General features: G+C 37.1%; 1 protein-coding gene across 1 annotated transcript in view; it reads left to right on the top strand.

Annotated features, from left to right (window-relative positions):
- The window catches only part of THSD7B (thrombospondin type 1 domain containing 7B), a 569,933-nt gene that overhangs the window by 104,148 nt on the left and 442,266 nt on the right, over positions 1-23,519 (top strand). Inside the window, exon 6 of the mRNA XM_037734459.1 lies at positions 6,963-7,160. Coding sequence (XP_037590387.1) covers positions 6,963-7,160 — 198 coding nt within the window. The remainder of the gene's footprint in view (positions 1-6,962; positions 7,161-23,519) is intronic.

Here is a 23,519-nt window from a genome sequence, read left to right as displayed (position 1 = left end):
AGGCTGGTTACTCTAATTCTGTGTTGCATTTTTTGTCACTTGAGCTCAAATTTTCACAAAACTCCTGTGCAAAACTGGCTCCCTGAACTTTTTATTCAGTCTTATTTTTCCGGATAATTCAGAACTGGCCCGTGGAATTTCAGACCCCTTCCCTTGGCCTCATTCCCCCAAGTTACTTTTTTGCCAGATTTATCCTCATTAGCCCCTATTTATGTATTGTAAAAGTCAACCTGTACAGATATACCCTGGTCCATCATTCATTAGACACCACTTGCTGTAGGTTGAATTGCATCCTCCAGAAAAGATGCATTCAAATCCCAACCCCTGGTACATATGAATAGGATGTTATTTGGAAATAGGATCATTTCAGAAGCAATCAAGTTAAGATGAGATCACACTAGTTTAAGGTAGGTTCTATTCCAGTGACTGGTGTTCTTGTAAGAAGAGGAAAATTTGGACACAGTGATATACTCAGAGAGGAGACTGTCATATGAGGACATTGAGGCACAGAAGACAAAAGGAGAGGCCACATGAAGATGGAGGCAGGCATTAGGAGTAATGCCCCTCCAAGTCAAGGAGCACCATGGAGAGCCACAACCACCAGAAGCTAGGAGAGAGGCATGGCACAGATTCTTCTGCAAAGTCTCTAGAGGGAGCATGGCCCTGCTGACATCTTGATTTCAGGCTTCCAGCCTGCAATACTAGGAGATGACACACTTCTATTGATTTAAGCCACCTAATTTATAGTACTTAGTTATGGCAGCCCTAGAAACTATTATGCTACCCTACTTTGCATCAGCATTTAGGATGTATCAGCACAAGGATACAGCACTTCACAAAATGACAACACCAAAGTGTCAAGAAGTAAGGCAATTTGTCTAAAGTCCTGTGGCGATTTAATGATGGCCATGCTGGCACTAAGGATCTGGTTTCATGTCTCCTCAGTCCAATGTCCCTCCAAACGCTAAGCCTCCTTAGTTGATTTTCTCCATCAGCCTAAAGAAGACTGGATCACAGTACAAGTTTAGTTTAGTCCTTATAAGAGAAGCCATCTGCCCATCGTGCACCACACTAGCCAGTGTGAGCTATTACCCTTGAGGGCAAATCATTGAGCGGATGCAGGAGATAAGGTATGGGGTGTGGGATATATCTGGTGCCAGTGCATTGTCATTGGAAGAAGTGCGAAAAGAGACTGCAGTTGTGGGAGGGAGGAAGGGAGGGAGGTTGTGCTCAGAGTAGCATAGGAGCACCAGATAACATAGGAGGTGGGGAGTGTTTTGTCCCAGCCAATACTTTTTTCAAAGGGATGCTCAGGTTTTGAAAGGGGCTGAAGGAAAGTATGGAGGCAGTAGAACCTCTCACCTGAAGGTGGTAGCGTCCCCACAGCCCCCTGCAGAATTTGGGGGCATGTTGGGATTGCTAAGAATTAGGTGTTTTTTTATATATATAGGACCCATACAGAGGCCGAATGACTGCCCCCTGAACCGTAGTCACTGACAGGAGGGACAGTAAGCCATGATGATTGTTATTCAGGTCTAGGAGTTTGCTATTTTATAAATGCTTCCCTAGAGCAGAGAGAATTTTGGTTTATAAGGTCTTGGTAAAACCTGGCAGGACCACCTGGCTATATTCCCTCTTGGGAAGAATAAAGAATAGAGTTTTCCCTCTAGGGAAATGATTCTGTTCCTTCAAGGTATCCAAGAATGTTATGATGACAGCAAGCAGTCTTGATATTTCTACTGACTTGTATGTATTAGGTCTGAGATCTCCCTCAGTTTCAGTTTCTGTCCTATGATTCTACTGTGAGTTCTGCCAGGATCACTGACTGGTACAGACTAAAGATAGTTTAGAATTCTACAGAAGTGGGGGCACAAGGGCTAATGCATTAAACATTGCAAAACTCTGGATATAAGCGGGAGTGTTTAGCTTCACACTTTAATTTCCTACTCTAAAATGCAGTGAATCTACTAGCAGAAACCTAAGACATTTCTGCTTTCCTAGATATTTCATACTCTTAAAAAAATACACAAACACACACACACACACACACACACACACACACACACACACACTCAGAAAGATGGGGTATTTAAGGGAAAAGCAAGCAAAGAACAGCAAAAAATGAACATGGAAAGTAGGAGAGAATACATTTTTTCCTTTTTTTATCCTCTCTAGGCATTCCCAGTCATCGTGTTATTGCTCTGGTACATTTTCTTCATTCACGTTAAAAAAAAAAAAAAAAAGTAGAAAGGAATGGGAAAGTAGGAAATGTTTTATTACCAAATAGAAGAAATTATTTACTATAGAAATTATCTTTACATGTCTTTTATTCTTAGTCAGAAACCCTTCCATCAGGAGTCATAGAAGGTTTGTGGCTGTCGGCTATTCAGAGTACGTTAGAAAATCAGCCGATGTTCACAGTCTTCACACCCTTCCATCGCGCCATGACAGGCAGACAGGGGAACCGCGATCGGCAGGTTGGTGCTTGTCAAGTGAAACTAGGATGCCTTTCAGAGGAATTTAAATTGGGTCAGGTTTTATCATTTATTGCTTTCTCTTTGATATACTCCCAGAGTAATATAATTAGAGATATAGAAAAAAAAATTAGCCTGAAAAAATACTCATAGACAAATTCTACACATAGATGTGATGCATTTTTAAATTTTTTTTCTTGATACATATACATATATTTATATGACATCCTTGTCCCTTTCAGACATATTCTAGAAAGGCAGCATTGCCCACTGAAGTTGCTCTGAAGAGGAATTTGCTGGAGCTCCCTATAGGGTGTCACAGCAACCAGCTGCTAATGTGGAAGAACTTCAGGGATTCCTTCCCTGAATGAGAGCACACAAATCCTTAAAAATTCCCAAAGGACAGGATTTTTGAAACCGAGTAGCCATGACTATTTTTTGAAGACAGTCTTTTATGCTTTTAAACAAATTAATTAGATAACATGCTAAAGTTGGAAAATACTGACATATTTTAGTTCTTACATAACAAAAATGGGGGACATTTCCATTTTCCATCCTTGCCTACTAGATAGGCTTTCCCTTGAATAAGAAGTCTGTGAAATCATTTTGCTTTCTCATAGATGGCATATACCAAGAGACAGTTGTTTCTTTTTTCTGTGTCTGTGTGTTTGGGGTGGGCGGGGAGTTCTTTTAACTTCTCATTCTAAGCATTGGGGGTTCTCATGTTGACATCACCCATCCATATGTCTTCTTAGTTTCTATATTTATACCAGGATGTGGACTAATAATGCTACTATAAAATACTACTCTTACAGCATGGTGATTGATTTCTAAAGGATTAGGATTGAAGCTTTAATCTGCTCAGATTCCTTCACTCAGAATTTTTACCCAAAGTACAGGGCTGCCAGAGAAGAGCAAATGGAGTACTTAAACCAGAATAAGCTTCTGTCATCTTTATTTAACCTGCTGGACTTTCTTTTTTTAAAATCAATTAATTAGTTAATTAATTTTTTGAGATGGCATCTCACTGTGTCGCCCAGGCTAGAGTGCAGTGGTGCGATCTCGGCTCACTGCAGCCTCCACCCCCCAGGTTCAAGCAATTTTCTTGTCTCAGCCTCTGGAGTAGCTGGGATCACAGGCATGCATCACCATGCTCAGATAATTTTTTTTGCATTTTTAGTAGAGATGGGATTTCACCATACTGGCCAGGCTGGAACCTGCTGGACTTTCCTCACACCTGTCCCAATGGACTCTGTTGAGACATAGCATTGCCCATGGATAGCTCATGTGTACACTTCTGGTCCACTAACTCATGCAGAAATATAACCATAAGACCTGGATATACTCTCCTCAGCCTCCTTTAATTCTTCCATAGCTTCAATTAAAAAACACTGACCACTCTTCTGCCGTCTGCTCGTCCTCCCTTTTCTTTCCCCAACCCATTATCCATTCTTTTCTGATAGTCTCCTGTAGATTTATACACTAAATCATAATTCTTGGGGTCACAGAAACAAAATAAACCCTTCAGATACTAGTGTCACTAAAGGCGAATTGAATCTGTGGTCAGAAAGTGATGATTATGACTCTCTCCTGCAACCAGTGTCTAAAAGTCCACTGTCCAATCTACTCACCTTTAATACCTTCAACTAAATCATGGTGCCTTTCAGGTTCACTTTATAAAGTGTAGCCAAAACACAGTAATCCTTTCTTGTGAGGAGGCAATGACTCTGAAAAACCTCTGCTGATTTTCACACTCATCCATTTAATCAGTGCACCTTTGGAAAAGTAATAAAGTTGCACCTTAGTTTTCACACATGCAAAATGGGAAAGGTAACTTATAACATAGTTTTGAGGCTTTATTAATTTAGACCAATAAAAGTAAAATGATTGTCTCAGCCTTGGTCAAGGGTAGATGTTAGTTTATGCATGTGCCTTTTTCCCTTGTTGGGTTTTATGTTTTGAGAAGAATACATGTTTCCTGTTCTTCCTGTGGCTTCCCATAGTACAGGACAGTGGTGTGCAAATGGCAGTTAATATTCATGGAATTATATCATTTGATTAATAGGAAATTCAGTAAATGAAGGTGATTGGTTGGCTGGCCCCAGCCACTGTGGACTTGGCTATTGTATATCTTTCAGAACAGAAGCACCTGGGAGAAGCCTGATGTCTACTGCAGGCATGAACGGCAATGTGTGATTAAAGTTAAGTGCTGGCAAGAGAATCCAAGCTTTTGTTTTATGCTGAGCTTGTGCTGTGATTTGATCCTAGTTAGAGTCAGGACAAGGGCAGCACAAATTAAAGACTGAAGGAATTTATTGACTGAGGAGATGTAATCTATAGATTTATGGCAAGATGGATGCAACTTGATTTATGGAGGAAAACTGCTCATACCCCTCAATGGCATTAAGCTCCAAATAATAGGACACCCAGAATCCTTTGGAAAGCCTGCTAAGTTCCTATGCTCAAGTCTGGGTCAGTTGTCAAACAGTATAAATCATGGGGACTCGTGCCACGTCTTGCCCAAAGATAAAATCAAAACAAGCAAAAATATAAGACAATAAATAAGCAGCATACAGATGTTACATGTAAGAATAGAGGTCATTCGAGTCTTGTGGCAGTCAGAGCTCGTAGGTCATTGTAGTTTGATGCTCATCAAGTGAAGTTTAGAGCCCTGTATGCATCTATTTCAAGGTAGCTCAGGAAGGGAGCTGAGCCCTTCTGCTGGTTTTATTTGGCTAGTTAATTATATAGACATGGAGATATAAGACATAAAGCATGGCAGAAGCCTTTTTTTTTTTTTTTAATTATCTTGATCGTAACTGTTGTAATGCCATGAGAATACAGTCTCTGACTGGCTGAATGATTTCTTCCTAAGATAGCAAATCCTTAAAGTAAGAGTCTAAGAGTCTCTTTTAAAGGGAGGTTCTGGGTTATCTTAGATTAAAAAAAAAATCAAAAAAACCTCAAAGCACTTAAAAATTCTTACCTAAAATACTAAGTATTTTAGCACAGTACAGGGCTAGGTGAGTATTTTAGGTAAGGATTTGTAAGTGCTTTGTTTGAATTTATTTTGCTCTAAGATAACCCAGAACCTCCTAACAGCTTTTTCTTATATCTTGAAACTACATGTTCACTGTGTTCTAGCCTCCTTGGTTGTGCTGTTTCTTCAACTATATCTTGAGGTGCATAACCTTTTCATGAGAGAGATGTTACTTCTCGTGCTCCCTAACTTGCCTTTCTCCCCTCCCCTTGGGGGAAGAATGGTGTGGTACATATTCTGGGAATTGAATGTTCTCTGTGCTATCAAACTCATTTTCTTTACTTAATCTGAGGAGTAAATGAATAACAATTTCTTAAAACATTATTCATGCAAAACTATTGGTTTTGTTTAAAGAAAAAGAAATTAAAGGAATTCAATCTATTGATTGAATCTGGAATTGAAACAATGGAAGATAAGATATGAGATCCACAGATGGCAGACATAGCCTTCAGACGTGATACATCATGGGGCCAGAGACTGAAAACTTAGACTAAAGGATTTAATCTGATTCTGAGTCCTTCTTTTCTAGGTCACTTTTTTTTTTTTTTAATGTGCATTAGTTTTCATCATTTAAAAACGGAGGAATTTCTGGCATCTTACAGAAAATGGATCTGTTAGCAGAGGGTTCATGATCTCTAATGCTGAGGGTCAGTGGAAGCTGAATAGTAGTCAGGCATTTTAGAGCAGGCCCGCTGACCCACACACTCATTCCCGTCTCATGGTTGACCCATTTGCCTCCATGTGTACCTGCTTGACTCCTGTTGATTTGCATTTGTGACTCTCTGGGCCCATAGCATGTAAGACACATCTACATCTTATTCCAGTCCCTGGCTGGGACTTTGGGGCCCTAATCCCACAGTACACTTTTTAAAAACAGAATAACAGTCCATGGACCCATGTCTAGTCTGGGTGGAAAGTGAAGTCCAAAGAGATAGTATCTTTACAGGGCAGACTGATGTGTAAATCTCAGTGATGTGATGCAGATAAATCTCTGAGCAGGAAGCTGTGAATGGTCAGGCACCAAGGAAATGCCAAAGAGGTGATGTATTTCAACCGAATGCAGCATAACAAGAATGTCAAAATCAACAGCAAAAAGAAAATGCGGATTTATCTGGATTTAGGCCATTTCTGAGCCTCCCTGTATTTTTACTGGTTTATTGATACCATAGGACTTATGCTACTTATTATTCCATTGAATTATGTCTGCCCTTTCCAGTTCTTAGGTTGCAAACTCTTAGAAGACAGATTTCCTGCTTTTATTCTTTCCCATTTTCTTTTTATTCCTCCATCTCATCTTCTCACTTCACATAGAATTAAACACATCAAGATAACACATGCTTAAAGTGATGAGTACTTGAATAAAAGGTTTCTTTCACACCCAGCTACTTCTTTTCCTTTACTGGAAAAGAGTGGAATCCTATGAAACTTTTCTCTCTGTCTCTTCTTAGGATTTAGAATGAGGCAGCGCCATGTCCTCATGGAATCTACGGGGCCTGCAGGGCATTGCCCTCATTTGGTGGAGTCTGTTCCTTGTGAGGATCCAATGTGCTACCGATGGCTGGTATCAGAAGGGATCTGTTTCCCTGACCATGGAAAATGTGGCTTGGGACATCGCATCCTGAAGGCCGTCTGCCAGAATGACCGAGGTATGACCCAGTGACCCACTAGAGGTGTTAGGATGTTAAGTATCAGCCAGATAACACATGACCACCCTTCCGTAAATTATTCTCATGAGGAAGAGAATCACAGCCTTTCTTATCCTTGAATATTTATGTTTACATTGAGTGACACATTGCTTGAAATTAAGATGCCATGACTTAATATGGGGCCACATGCTCCATGGCAGAACACTGATTGTACCCAAATGCAATACAGCAAACCTAGAGATTTCTCAAGAGTTTTTAATTTTCCAAAAGATATCAAACAAATCTCTTGGATAGTGTTCAGTTTATCAATACAAAACAAGTAAAGGCCAATGTATAACGTGCCTTTATATATTATAAACAAATGCCACATTGTTAAGAATCCAGGGCTGAAACGTCCTTCAAGTTAAAAAGAAAAAAAAAAAAACAAAACAAAACTAAGTGGTAGCTTTTTATTTATATAATATTAGAGTTGAATCAGCTATAGACATAATACATTTCTGAAGAACCATTTTTAAATACATGTTGTCAAGATTTACAAGACTATTAGCAATGATGTCTTTCCTCAATCAGCAAGAAACTGGTTGGTTGTTTGAAATGAAGGGTGATTCAGAAAATATGTAAGTCATGTGGAAATGAGAAAAGTTACATGTAAAACCTTTATTTTTGTGTGTGTTGGAAGAATATCGTGTATGTTTATTAATCAGCTCTGCCATGAGAAGCCCCATTTATAATGCTCCTGATATGTGGGTTGAAATGTTTTGACTTATGCAGCTAAGGAATCCATAGAAAAGAAGGAAATCACAAAATAGATTTTGTGAAATGGATAACAGCATCCACACAGGGTTGATATATATTGCAAAACGTTTTCTTGTTTTTTTCTTTCTCTCCCTCCCTCCCTCTCTTCATCCTTTCTTCATTTCTTCCTATCTTCTTTCTTTTCAGTTATTACCATAATCACACAGGTATAGATTTTATCAAGTGATGTAATTAGTTCCTGTGGAAACCAGGTGATTGTTTTAACTAGAGGGCAACAAGAGATTGTATTAGCTACAGCAGAGAGTTAAAACTCATAGTGACTCCTGTTCATGTTAATGTATAATTTTTTAATTGTGGTAACGTGTGCAATTTAGTAACAGATCACTTTCGTATTGCTTTTGTTTGTGTGCTATTTTGTTTTGTAATAAGATATATATTTTTGGTCTCTGCCCTGGCTCTTTATCACAGAGCTTCTAAAGCCCTGGTCATTTCTTGGGATACAGGGGTGTTGGGGAATCTTTTGTTCTAATAGTTGGCCTTTGATCCTGGTTCCTGACACAGCTCTTAAATCCCTTGGAATTTCCTTAGTGGGAGGTCTGACTTATTATAAATAAGTGATGCTTGGTGGGCTTCTGGATGGGGGATGATCATCAGAAAGACCAAACCATGATTAGAAGCTTGGGGATTTCAGTTCACCCGCTGGAAAGAAGAGAGGGACTAGAGATTGAGTTAATAATTAATCCCACTTACATGATGAGGTCTCCATAAAAACCTCTGAACTATGAGGTATAGAATGCTTCTGGGCTGCTGGAAATGTGGCAGTGCTGAGAGAGTAGCAGATCCCAGCGAGGACGTGAAAGCCCCATACCCTGTCCCCCATACCTTGCCCTGTGCACCTTTTCCCCATGAATCTCTTCTGGCTTTTCATCTGTATTCTTTGTGATATCCTTTATAATAAACCAATAAATGTAAAATGTTCCTAGGAAATTATAGGACCCGAGGAAGGATTTGTGGGAACCCCAATGTATAACCATGGGTCAGAAGCACAGGCAAAAGTCTGTGACTTGTGAAGGGCATCTGAAGTGAGGGGCAGGCCTGCAGGATTGAGCCCATAACCTGTGGGATCTAATGCCAACTCCAAATACATAGTATTTGAATTGAGTTAAATTGTAGGATGTCCAGGTGGTGTTGGAGAATTGTATGGTTACAGAAGTGTTCTGTGTTGAGTTTGTAGTAAGAAATGAAGTATGGAAGTTTAAAACATGAGCTCTAGAGTTTGACAGGATGGAGTTTCAACTCTGCTATTCACCTGGTGGGTGATCTCAGGACATTTATTTAACTTGGAAGCATCCTTTCTTTCAGCTGCCAAGTGGGGTTATAAAACCTCTTTCTTACTCTTAATATTGTAAGAGTTAAATTAGTTATATAACAATGATTAGTGAAGTGGCTATGATTTTTTAATGGCATATAACCATTCAAAAAACTATAAACTTATTTTACTTATATTTTAAAGTACAATTATTATTCTACCCTGTCCTGAAGAATTGGTCAAAGTGCATTATTTTAAAAAATAAAAATAATAAGGAGAATTAGAATAGCCATAACTACTTCTTCCTCCCTAACTCCAGCTAAGAAAACAGGAAGACCATTGGTTTGGTTGGAGACAATTGATAAACGACTCTCATGCTTTGTCATCTCATATCAGGTCTGGGAGGGTTGTCATATCTCTGTCCACTTGGCTAGGAACTTCTTTCATAATTTATGCTGAGCCTTCCACAATCATCACCTTTACTATTTTATAGCAGTTTTAGAGCTTTCTTGCTTACTCCTGTGAAATTTTCAGCTTTAGACCTACACTCTGAACTTATGTGTGAAGAGGAAATTAATATTTGTTCACATCAGCCTGTGAAGCCTTTGAGGGTTTTAAATACCTGAATGACTCCCTTATTGTTTGTGGGGCAATGGCCACGGCCACGGTTGTGGTTATGGGAACATGCTTGGCCTCCCAGTGGCTGGAGCTGTCTTTTATTCTGTGTGAAAATGAAAATGTGGTCTTGTGGTCTGGTTGCACTTTTTGTGATTCAGCTTCAGTGTGAATCTGAGTGATTGATGATAGAAGTTTGGCAGAGAAGTGCCCCTGTTTGACTCCTACATATTATCAGGGTCTTTCCATAACTACAGGAGTTGACAGAACTGTTGACATTAATTTAAATGCCCAGAGAAAGACAGGCTTGAGACACACAGTGTCCTGTGATCTCTCTCTCTTTTTTTAATAACATTTGATATTTTTTTACCCATCACTCTTGGTTTATTAATTGTTTTATAGGCAATTTATTTTAGAATTTATTTTGAATTTAACAGATCAGACCAAAATACCTTATTTTTAATTAAAAAAAATTACATTAGAGCTACCTAGACTTGAAGCCTATTGTAATTTCTAAGATTAACTTGGTTTGTTTTCCATTTTTAGGCTTTTACATATTATTTTATTCCAGATATCCTGCATACAGGTGTTTAGAAAGGAACATTCAACACCTCTGCAAAGTATCTATGTCCCATTCAAATTGTGGAAACATGAGATTTCTACATAAGCGTGACCAAGATGCTGTAGGACTCTTGACAGTGTCTTTTTGGGTGTTCTTGTTAGCTGCTGGGAAGACATATTGCTCTTCGCCAGGTGTTTGTTTAGACCATTAGCTTACAACCTTCAAAAATATATAAATTATGTCACATTGAAACCAGGGAGTAATTGGAAATAGCAATTTTTGATGTGCCTAAACTTTGTGGATTCGTTTAAGAATGTGATCTACTTGGGGCTATCTTAGATCCAAGTAGTCATCTCTAATTTCTACAGCTATCTCCGCTGTGTTCCATTCTCTACTTTGATTTATTATCAATACTATCAGTGCCAATGAAGCTGCTGTTTCTCCCTCAAGCCTGTGACTATACAAACAACGTGTTACTCAGTGACATTTATGTTCAGGAAAGAAATTGCATAACAGATTGCATAAATGAGTATTCTTATTTGGAATCTGATTTCCAAGTCTCTGATAGAATAGCTTTGATTTCTGTCCTCTGCACAACATCTTATTATTGTATAGGTCAATGGACATTTACAGAGCATAGGATACGCATAGGTTATTCTTGTCTCATTGACAAGTGTGTTTCCTCATTTCAAAGTAGGCACTTGAAATGTAAATGAGTGAGATTCAAAAATGCAAGCCCAACATGTTTCTTCCTCAGAATATCAGATTTACTCACTGCATTTTAAACATCGATTCTCAAACATATAACTGGCTCATTATTGCCAGGTTTCACTGGCAATTGATGAAAGCTTCCAACCAAGTGACATCTTCAAAAGCAGATTGGAAAAAACCCATAATGCCAGGACAGTAGACAGTGTTCCCAGTGGCTGGCAAGTGACTACTATGTGTCATCTCTTATGTGTTCACAATTCAAAGTGGGCAGAAGACTCCACAGGATCGTTGGATAAACACGTGTCTGCCTGCTGGAGCAGTCAGACCTGGAGCACTCACCACCTGCTTTGCCCCATAATTTGCCAAATAGGCTATCTTGAAGAAAAAAAAGTGTTTATGTATTTCAGCAAACATCTTTATTCAGAGATAATGCAACATACAATCTGCACTTCTAGAAGGCAAATGCCCACACTGGTGAAGAGTGCAATAGATCACCAAGAACAAAGTTCATGTTGATAGGTGCACAGAGTTAGAGTTCTGCAGTGTTGCCAAAAACACCCCTTTGCATACAAGGTTTCTTATTTTCACAGTTGCACTATACCTTTTCTATGCAAATATTTTCCTTAAGCGATGTATATATTTGCACAGCACTAGGAATGATTTTGAATCATTAAAGTGGCTTTGCTTTTTATTTCAAGGATATTTTTCTAGGAATCCTTGCCTTAAATCATTAACCTTGAACACTCAAAGAATGTTACTTTTAATCTTGGCTAAAATGGCATGTACTTGTAAGCTCCAACACTGCAAGTACCTTTTCAAGGGTAACTTCTACTGGTGGAAAGTGTGTTAGAATAATCATTTACCTGAGATGGATCAAATATTTTTAAAATGTTTTTAAATCCATGATTGGAGTTGAAAGTTTTGTTTTGTTTGTTTTATTTTTAGATCTCAAAAATGTTGTTTGGCTTACCTGTGAGAATAATGTCAGACTCCATTCAAATAAAAATTACTTTTTGGAATATTTTGTGATTCACCAGAATTCTGAATAGAACTCCTTCTGTGTTGTCAAGCCTTTATTTTTAAACCCTTTGATTATACTGTATCTCATGTTTGGTAACAAATGTTGCTTTACTTCTGCTCTGTATATTTTTGCTTTCTCTTATAAGGTGTTCTAAATGCTATTTCAGTACAATATTTATTTTCTTGTGTTTTAGGATGAAAGAGGAATAGATTATTCATCAGATATTTCTTTTTCACATGGGTATATTCCTGCAGTGAATCAACCTATTAAAGAGATGCTACAAAATTAGAGCCACCCCTGAGGATATGTAGGCTCTAAAATAAAGTTAAAATATGGATTTTCTAAAAGTTTTGAGAAATGGCAACTTGGTTAAAATAAGTATGGAGTTTTTAAGATATGCATTTTGGAAGGGGTAATCATAATTGGATATATCTTTTCTTTTTTAAGAGAGTATCATTTTTTTCTTACACTATCAATTTTTTATTTGTACAGAAAAAACACCCACTTTTGTGTCCTTTGTATAAGATGAGAATCTTGTCTTGCCAACATCTTGCCACCTGTTTGGAAGAATAGAAGAACAGGAGAATAAACATGGACATGCATTTTTGTATTAGCAATGCAAATTCAGAGAAATGGCCTTTTGGAATATTCAGAAGTGGTGGGTTGTACCACATTCTGTTGTTTCCCGTCCAGATCCCCTTGGCCATTTCCCGTTTCTATGGGTGTCAGCCTGAAATTCCAGCTGATATCACCTACATCTCTTTGCTTAAGGAATTTCTGTATCCACTGCAGCCTTGCTAAGGAATTGGCAACCCCAGGAAGTAGTCTTCAACTATTGATTGAGAGTTGGTGATACACACCCAGCTTCTTTCTTCTGTGTTGGAATAGCCTGGTGGCGTATGTTTGAAGCTCTTTCCTTATTGATTATGTACTCTTTACCAGGCTTATCCCTTTCCTGCCTCACTTCCTCCCTCTTTGACTGGTTCCCTGGCATGACTTCCCAATAAGTACTTGTCCAGGAATCTTTGTCATGGAGTTTCGTTATGACACAGCTCAACTGAAGACAAGTATGCTTGGAAAGATATTTAGTGAATCCATTCCTACAGGAAATGCAAAATCCAATTCAAATTATACCATGTTGATGATAGTTTTTAAAGAATTACCTTTCAAGGTGAAATGATATAGTATCTCATGAGAGATCATTCAATATTTTTAACAACCCTTAGTCTTTATTAATTATTTGCCATTATTCAAAGGGCTTCAATATACTGCTTCTGTTCTCCCTACAAAAACATAAAACATATTATTGAATTTTATTTATTTCCCAGTTAGGCAATCCAGGTAACATACATCATCATCTTGAGTCTTGTTTTTCAACTATTGAGTCATGTATGACTCTGAAGGGGGATTAGGTTATTCTTATTTTCATTTTCATTATTCTTGTTTTCATTTTGTAATTGATTTCAGATTGTATTGGAATAGTTCTAAAAAGGAAAAAAAAAACATACCTCTTCTGGATGTTAATTACTTGTATAGGAAAATTGGGTCTGAAATGTTGGGGAAACATGGTGCTCTGTCTTGTTTATTCTAGATCAGTGGTTCTAAAACTAATGGACATCAGAATTACCTAGTGGGCTTGTAAAAACATGTATTTCCAACCCCTACCCCAGAGTTTTTGATTCAGTAGGGCTGGAATAGGGCTCAAGAACTTGTATTTCTAATAAGTTCTCAGGTAATGCTGGTGTTGATCCAGTGACCAGACTTCAAAAAAACATGGTTCTAAGCCAAAGAAGGACAATAGGCTGCTTCATGTTAGCATATAATGGTAGGGGAAGTAGGCTAGAGCAATGCAAGGCATGTCTTATGCTTAGTCAAAACCAAGAGTAGTATTGGTTCTAATCTTGTTTCTTGTTTCCTGCCTAAGAAGTTATTCTTGAAATTCTTGAAATATTCCAGAAGCAAGCAGTGAGTAATTTTTTTTTTCATTTCTTTATTGTTACCTAGATGAATAACTAAAAGATCAAATAGTGGAAAGCAATAGTGTTCTCTTGCAGGAACAGAAGACACATAATATGTAAGATGAGTGATTTAGGTTTAGAGGAGAGAATTTTCATTTCAGCAAGCTGTCTTTTTCAGACCACCAACTGGTAGCAGCTTGGTATCAGTGTCCTTACCTAAAAATATGTGGTGATGACAAATATGTTGCATTAAATTTTGAAATGAACTGACATTGCAGTTGAAAGTGCCAATAAGATCAGGCTGTGCAGTTCACACTACAGGAATCAAACTGCAAAGGAGATTAAAATAGAACATTTCTGTAGCCAAGTTCCTCATTCCCTTTCATTTAGTTGTCTTGCAGTGAAATTAAAGATGGAACTCTAATAATGTTTGGCAGTGAGGGAATCCAAAAGAGAAAAATAGGGACTCATTCTAATCAGAGTTTCCTCATCCACATTTGACATGAAGGTGGGAGTAGATGTAAACCAGTGAATCAATTTAAATGCTAAAGAGAGAGGAACTGCAATGCGGGTTTAAATATATTTACTGTATGTTGTCTCCATAAACAGGCATTGTATTTTGAATTACTTCCACTTTCTACCCTGCTGATTACCTAGACATTGCAAGATAGTTTTTGTCTTTTTTCTCCTTTAAAAGCGGCCTAAATGAATGACTGTTCCCATCACTACTCCACCAATATTTCACAATCAGACTAAAAGTAATCTGTTTTTTCCAGACTTTAATATTTAGAAATAGCTTAGAGTAAATTGCTTCCTAAGTGTGCCTGTGTCTCTCATAGGAGTACTGTCTCCTTTTTCTATGTCTTCTGAAATTCTTATTGGGCAATCGACTTTCTGTTCCCATTCCATATGATTCGAGAAGGAAAATGAGTCATAGATTGTACTGATACTTCAAAATGTAGTTCACGTGATTAAATGGTCAACCCAACCTTTCAGTGAGAATTAATGTGAGATTGCCACCCTTGCTCTTCTTTTCTTCTTTCCCCCGGACACGTCCTAAGTTCTTCTGTCCCCTATTGTATTCCACTGTCATGCCAATAACAAGGATTAGTTATAGCATTTGTCACAGGAGCACAGTTTGTTTTTCACATTCTGAAATGTATTTTAAAATGGTATTTGACTGTTTCATATGACCATTGGCTCATTACTCTTGACACATTTGCCAGTTTCCCCTCTATGTGTATACAAAAAATGTAGCAAACATGAGTAAAACACTTTTCCTGTATGATAATCTACACTGGTGGTATGGCCAATATGACTAGATAAGGAAAAATAATAAGAATGGGTTTACACATTCTATACCCATTGAAATGTTTTCAGGAAGTACAGTGAAAATAAAAAATCTCTCCTAGCAAGGCCCTTCCATCCCCTACAAAATCAATAAATTTTTTTAACTTAGTCTTATAATCAAATATTTTTTCATTACTAAATTAAAAATATATATTTTTAATTGATTCATGAATCAATAATTCAGTGTGTAACCTTTTGTGTGCTGTTATTCATTTCATACTGAGTTGTGTCTGCTCTGCCCAATGAAATAGATAATTTCCTACAGAAAAATACCTAAGAAGTTAGAAATATATATATATATATATATATATGGAGAGAGAGAGAGAGAAATTATATATTTTGTTTCAAGGAAACATTAACTAACAGGAAAATGTATTGGAAGTTAATTTAGAGATATTTTATGGCTATGAAACTTCTGTTACTCCATCAGTAGATTCAGTCAGTGACATACATCTAGAAATTCCAAAGCTCGTAATCAGTGCTCCTCTACCTCTATTACTTCTATGGTAATTTCCTTCCATAGTCACCGTCATGTTGTTCCCTGCCTGAGATGCTTTTCCTCCTCTTCTTCCTTTGGCTAATTCTTATTTATCCTTTACAAACTTGAATTGGTGTCCTTCAAGAAACATTTTCTTCACTCCCACTCTATTTTATGCTCTTCTAGAATCTCAAGTGAATATTATGTTTATCATCTGCCCAAGATTATTTGTCACGGCCATTAATGGTAATTCTATTTCCTTTATAGTTGTTCGTTCAGAAATGGGTAGCATTAAATTTATTTATGGCAACAAGATATGAGAAGAGGGACTTGAAGAAGGAAGGGTGTTGTTTTAATTGCTGCTGTGATCCATCTTATTATCAACAGGATATGTAGCTTCAGAATAAAGGCATTACTGTGTACAGTAGGTCAGAGATGGAAAGATACTCTGGGTCCTGAAAGATAACACTTTCTAATAAAGTGTTATGAGAACACAGACAATGGGCAGTCTATCAATTATAATGATTTCTGCAGCAGCTGTTGTACACTCTGATAGAAACTGGCTTTAACAGTAAAGAAATACATTGTCTCACAAAACAGCCAGTGTCCATACTGTTGATTCAGTGGCTCAACAATATCTTTCAGGACCTTTACTGGATTATATTAAAATTATCTGTTCATTTCTTTGTTTCTCCCATTTGACTTAGCTTCTCAAGGGCACATACCTTGACTCATTTGTCATTTTATTCTTGGCATGATGACACAGTGTCCGATATATTATGGTATACTCAATCAGTGTTTGTAGAACTTAAGAGAGCTATTTCAGTTGATTCACACAACAGCCCAATTGGGAATTATTGTTGTTATTATTCCAGATTCACTGATGAGGAAATTGTAGGCAGAGATGTTGATAGTTTAAAGTCACTAAACTACTAATTTCTGACACCAGAAGTTTGGACTCCAGTCCTAGAACTCCAAACCAGTGCTTGCTCTACTTTATGAATGTCGGTGAATGCATGTCACGTGTGCCAACTACATTCACCCTGCCCTGTACCAGACTATACAATACTTTCTCATTAATTAAAATGTTATTTTTTTTGTAAATTTCAACTTGGATTGAGATTCATTCTTAGTGCAGCACTAAAGGCACTTCTGCCAATTTGCTGGCATAGGCTCATGAAACCTATTCCTAACCATACACTAAGCATATTGCCTTTTCTTTCCTTAGCATGAGCTAAGAACAAAAGACATCACCTGTACTATGAAAACGTAAAGCCCACACACATTTCCTTCTGGCACAAAGTGAATTTAAGTTAGTTATGTAGATCTGGTTTTCCCTGCAACTGTAATTCTAATCTTGTTCATTTTCAGACAGCTAAGCAACATAGAATGTGTTCATCAGAATGGATTGGGAGGATAGAGAAGCAGATTCTCTGAAAAACAAGATATGTGAAATCACAAAGAAGATAGGAGACAGCTCTTTAGGGATAAACAGCTTTTCACTTCTTCATCATAGAGATATTCCTAGAGGAGAGTGGTAGCAGAGCTGCTAATAACACCGTATTGAGGAGTTTGAGAAAGTTTAGTAAAAAGCAGGCAAAATTGGATACAAAAGCAGTCTTTCATATTATATCAGAATTGATTAAATACATTTAAATAGGGATTCATTGAGAAGGAGAGGTAGTTATTTCTGTGCTGCTCCAGAAGGCAAACAGGTAGAAATAAAAAGACAGGTGTTGACCTAACATGAGAATACATGTTCCATTTTAGCTGTCTAGCAATGGTGAGTAATAAGCTCTGTGTCACCTGAGGCATATTCACAGAGGCTGGGACCAACTCTTAGGGTTTCTTCAGGAGAATCTACTCACTATTCTTCAAGTGAAGGTAGCTTTATGGACCATCTACTGCCATTTTGAACAGAAGAGTTCTATATATTTTCTCATTGTCCTTTCTCGTCCTGCAATTAATGATATGTAGCATCTCTGGCATTCCCAATGGATTGGCAGTCATGTCCTCTCATCATCATGATAAACAAAATGGACCACATATTTTTGATTGTCCCCAGAAGAGTGGTGATATTGCTCCTGGTAGAAAACCACAGGCTAGGAGATGTCTGTTTTTCCCAAATTATCAAGAAAATATTATTGCTTTAATTAAATAATTGATTTTTAATTAATCAATTTTAATACTTAAAATTTAAGTGAGAATGAATTAAGGAAATTAGCAGTATATTTTGAATGCATTGTAATTAAAAGCTAAAATAAGATCAGCTACAGATTTAAATTAGAAACTTCAGGTAAATAGAAAACTCATTTATCCAGAAGGGTGGGTCAGCATCCTTATTGATAGATAGGGTTTCTTTCTTTTTAAGGTGTCCCAGCAGGTATAAGAGAATAATATGAAAGGAAAAGTGTGACTTGCTCTTTAGAGAAATACTGAGGCATATGGGCATTTGTTTATTGAGACAAGTAGGATCCTGTGTTTTAGGAACTCTGCAGGGTGCACAGTCACAAAATTGTTTCCATCCAATATTTATCACAGGCAGTTTATGTCCAGATATTCTGAAAGAAACAGTGTATGTCCAGATATTCTGAAATCCTTCCTTGGATTAATTTGGACTGAGGAGAGCTGTGTGCCTGGAGGACCTAATATTGACAACCTGCAGAATCTTTTTTACAGAAATGTTCATGGCTGTGATGTCAGCTGCTTATAGTGTACGAGGTTATAAGACTCTTCACCATGAAACTCACTGTCATTTCCTCAAAAGGTATGAGATTTAGATCTTTGCCTTGTATGTTTCAGCATCCTGTGTGAGAATCCATAGGATTAACACTGGTCAGTTCTAAATCGATACACTCACCTGTCTCTTGATGATGATATAGCCTCCAGTGTGGGCTGAGTGTACCCTGAAAATTATACTGCTGACTGGACTCCCAGATTATATCCCTCTCCCTCCTGCACTCACTTTATGTCCTTCCTTTCAGGCCTTCCTTTCTTTCCTTTCATTTGAGTGTCATCTTGTATACTGTGTATCACCCCTAATTTCTTCACTTGCTAGGTATGTAACTTTGAGACAGTTACTGCTCTCTTTGGCATCCCAGTCTTGCTGTGAGAAATGGAAATTAGAATAGGACCTACATCATAAATTTGATATAGATGCTGATTTCATCTATGTCAAATTCTTAAAACAGTTCCTGGCACGTCATTACTGCTGCAAAAATGTTAGCTATTATCATTGTCTTTCATTTTGTATTAACAAACTTACTTAAATACTTTATAGAATGAATTGGTGGTATCAATTAGAGGAAATGGCAACTAATGTTAGTCAATTGATTTTTTTTTTTTACCTTGATTCAAACAAGTATAATTCTCAGGTTATCACAAAATTTCCCACAAAAATTTACAATCAGCAAAATAGCTTCCTTATTTCTCATGTATCATTTTCATATAATTCCATGGTTTCACTGATATAGTCGATTGATTATCTCTCAGAGGCCTAGTTCTCAGACGTATGGTGATAAGGATGCTATTTTGTAAAAGTTTTGTTTCATTTTTTAATTCTTTTGTATTTTAAAATCTTTAGATTTACATAAACATTGAAAAGTTGAGGAAACAGTGCAAAGATTTCCCCTATGTTCCTTGCCCACTGCTCCATTGTAAACATCTCACATAACCATAGTTCAGTGATCAAAAATTAGAAATTTAACATCAATATAAAATAACAATGGTTTTGAGGATTAGGAAAGATAATATGAAGGCTTAGTGGAAGATCTGGCAGCTATCTGCATTTTTCTAGAAGTTGCTCTTATCTTCAAGGGTGGAGTGTCTGGTAATCTTCAGTCAATCCAGAGGTTTGAAAGCATTATTTACAAATAATTATTGTAAAAAGTTAAAAGGTTTGAACTGGAAGGTACAGGCATAGCCCATGTTTTAGTCTGAGATCATGTTCTTAAAAAGAATTACTTCTATTTTTTTTAATTAATTAAAGAAAGTGCCTTAGTAATAGCACAATCGACTATAAATCCTGGCGTATCCCTCTGGTAATAGGGAGGAAACTTTGTGGCCTCAGGCTCTGATAGTAAGATGAGCCAACCAGCTATGAGATGGGCCGTGATTATACCCAGTGTCAAAACAAGGGACCTAGGTATTGATGGATATAGGCCTTTACATGCAACAGGAAAGAACATCTATGGAAAATCAATTTCTTTGTTGTGAAAAATGACTCATAGTCATTTGTAACATTTTACTTTGGGCTGATTTCATTTTTAGAGTTCAAATTTGTTTATGTTGTGCAATAAGGATGAAAAATGCTGTGTTCTCTAGTGGTTTTGATTAAAGATAATGGAACCTTCTGTTTATATACCACTTTACACTTTCAAAACACTTACTTCCACTTACATTATTTCATTTTGCTTTTCACAACAACCCTGCATGTTTGTCAGGCATTGGTAGTTCTCACAGTTCTGCAAGCTAGAAATCCAAGATCAAGAAAATAGTCAGGTTCTGTGTCTGGTGAGGAGTCCATCTCTGCTTCCAAGATGGTGCCTTTTTCCTACATCTTTGGGAGATAAGGGACAACGTGTCCTCACGTGGTGAAAAGCAGAGGAGGAAAAAAGGGCTGAACCCTGTGAGAAGCCTCTTTTACAAGGGCCTTAGACCCATGCAGGAGAGAGGAGCCCTCATAACCTAATCTCCTCTTCATGGCCCCTCTTCTTAACATTATCACATTGGCCGTTAAGTTTTAACTCATGAACTTTGGAGGGGACGCATTCAAACCACAGCAGTGACTTACCCCCATTTTACAGCAGAGGAGATTGAAAACAAGGGAGGGTTAAGACTTGCCTGTGGTCACAAAGCAAGTATATTTACAAGGTCTGAGCTACTGAATCCTAGGGTTCTATATGGAAACACAGTTGAGACAGTCACTATGAAATAATGAAATTTGTGTGTCTAAAAATGTCTATCACTTATGTTAATCTAGGGGAATTGTTTAAAAATCCACACCTACATATCTATCCGTATTTATATCAACTATCTATATCTGTCTATATATCATATGTCTAAGTCTATATCTATCTACTAACATTCTCATTCCATAGACTAGTATTTTGGGGAAAAGAAGAAAAGAGAGCCAAGGGATCCACAGGAAAGACAATATAATAGAAAGTCCACTGTACTAGAAACTTATTCTTAAGGCATAGATGGACCAAAACGAATTTGAAATTTGTTTGGAGGTGATAATATGCATTTGAGGATATGAGGCTTCATTCTACTCTCCCAAAATGAAATTATTGGGAAAAGTTCTTTATTCTCTTTTGAATTAAATGTAGTTAGTTATAATCACAGATGAACGACTTTTAGCTTTTTGTATTGTTTTGTTTTGTCATTCCGTCATTGACTTGGGTATTACAACAAATAGTTGCAGCTACATTACAGAGAATAAAAATGGCATGCCTGATCAAATGCTTTGGGTGGCCCCAAAAAGGAGCTCCAGAATTGGTAAACAGTTATCCACAAAAGAGCATTCTTCCTACAATAAAAGCAACATATTTATATAACTTATTAAAGAAAAAAATTTGTGGGGGGTGTCTAGTCACAGGGCTGGCTGCAAAGTTACATTTTTAGTGCCTTTTTTTTCTATTTTCATTTTAGATTCTGAGGGTACATGTTTAGGTTTGTTACAGAGGTTTATTTTGTGATACTGATGTTTAGGGTATGATTGAATCCACCACTCAAGAAGTGGGCATAGTCCCCATTAGGTAGTTTTTCATCCATCCCTTGCCCCCTTTTGTATTCTCTGGTGTCTATTATTGTCATATTTATGTTCATGTGTCCTTATGTTTTAACTCCCACTTATAAGTGAGGATATGCAGTATTTGGTTTTCTGTTCCTGCTTTAGTTCACTTAGGATAATGGTCTCCAGAGCATCCATGTTGCTGCAAAGGACATGATTTCATCCTTTGTATGGCTGCATAGTATTCCATGTTGTATTTATACTGCTATTTTTTAATGCAATTCACCTTTGATGGGCACCTGGGTAGATTCTATATCTTTGCTATTGTGAATAGGTCTGCAGTGAACATTTGTGTGCATGTGTTTTTTTTGTTAGAACAATTTATTTCCCTTTAGATATGTACTCAGTAATGAGGTTGCAGCATTGAATTGTGTTTCTGTTTTAAGTTATTTGAGAAATCTCCAAACTGCTTTCCACAGGGACTGAACTCATTGTATTCCCACCAACAGTATATAAGCATTCCCTTTTCTCCACAGCCTTGCCAGCATCTGTTATTTTTGACTTTTTAATAAAAGCCATTCTGACTGATATGAGATGGTATCTCATTGTGGTTTTGATTTGCATTTCTCTGGTGATTAGTGATGTTGAGTATTTTTTCATATGTTTATGGTCCACTTGTGTATCTTCTTTGGAGAAGTGTCTGTTCATATCCTTTGCCCACTTTTTTTTTACTTTTTGCTTGTTGATTTGTTTAAGTTTCTTATTGATTTGGATATTAGGCCTTTGTTGTATGCATATATTGCAAATATTTTCTCCCATTCCATAGGATGTATGTTTACTCCATTTGATAGCTTTTCTTGCTGTGCAGCTCTTTAATTAGGTTTTACTTGCCAATTTTTCTTTCTTTTGCAATTGCATAAATTCTTTGCCAAGGCCAATGTTGCGAAGGGTATTTCCTAGGTTTTCTTCTAAGATTTTTATAGTTTGGGGTCTTCTATTTCAGTCTTTACCTTGAAGTTAATTTTTGTATATGGTGAAAGGTAAAGAATCAGTTTTATTCTTCTGCATATGGCTAGCCAGTTATCCCGGCACAATTTATTGAATAAGAAGTCCTTTCCTTATTGCTTATTTTTGTGGACTCTGGATGACTGTAGGTGTGTGGCTTTAGTTCGGGGTTCTCTGTTTCGTTACATTAGCCTATGTGTCTGTGTTTGTACCCATACTACATTGATTTGATTACTATTGTCTTATAGTGTAGTTTGAAATCAGGTAACATGATTCCTCTGACTGTTCTTTTTGCTTAGGATTATTTTGGCTATTAGGACTCTTTTTTTGGTACCAGACGAATTTTAGAATTATTGTTTCTACTTCTGTAAAAAATAACATTGGTAGTTTGATATGAAGAGTGTCAAATATATAAACTGTTTTGAAGAATATGACCACTTTAATGATATTGAGTCTTTAAATCAATGAGCATGGAATGTTTTTCCATTTGTTTCTGTCGTCTCTGTTTTTTGTCAGCCATATTTTCTAGTTCTCCTTCCCATTCTTTCACTAGGAAATGTCATTTGAAGTCATTTTAGTGTCTGTGAAAATGTAGCCATTGCCAACCCTTTGACATTGGATAGCTATTGTCTTAGGAACTGGTCGGTGAGAACAGAGACAACTCAGAATGACAGCATGGCTTTTCCAGGGCTAAGGTGAACAGGGGTCTCGTGAACCAATCAGAGTGTGGCTGTGTTTCATGAAGGAATGACTTGCCTGTTCCTCAGGAGATCTGTGAGCTCTACACAATGACTTGCCAGATAGACTATGATGTGCAAGTGATTTTTTAATTTTTTCTTAATTTATTTTATTTTATTTTT

The sequence above is a fragment of the Cebus imitator genome, unplaced genomic scaffold, assembly GCF_001604975.1.
Source record: "Cebus imitator isolate Cc_AM_T3 unplaced genomic scaffold, Cebus_imitator-1.0 Scaffold620, whole genome shotgun sequence".
Lineage (NCBI taxonomy): Eukaryota > Metazoa > Chordata > Mammalia > Primates > Cebidae > Cebus > Cebus imitator.
Note: the sequence above shows the minus strand (reverse complement) of the source record. Positions and strands in the feature narration are given on the sequence as shown.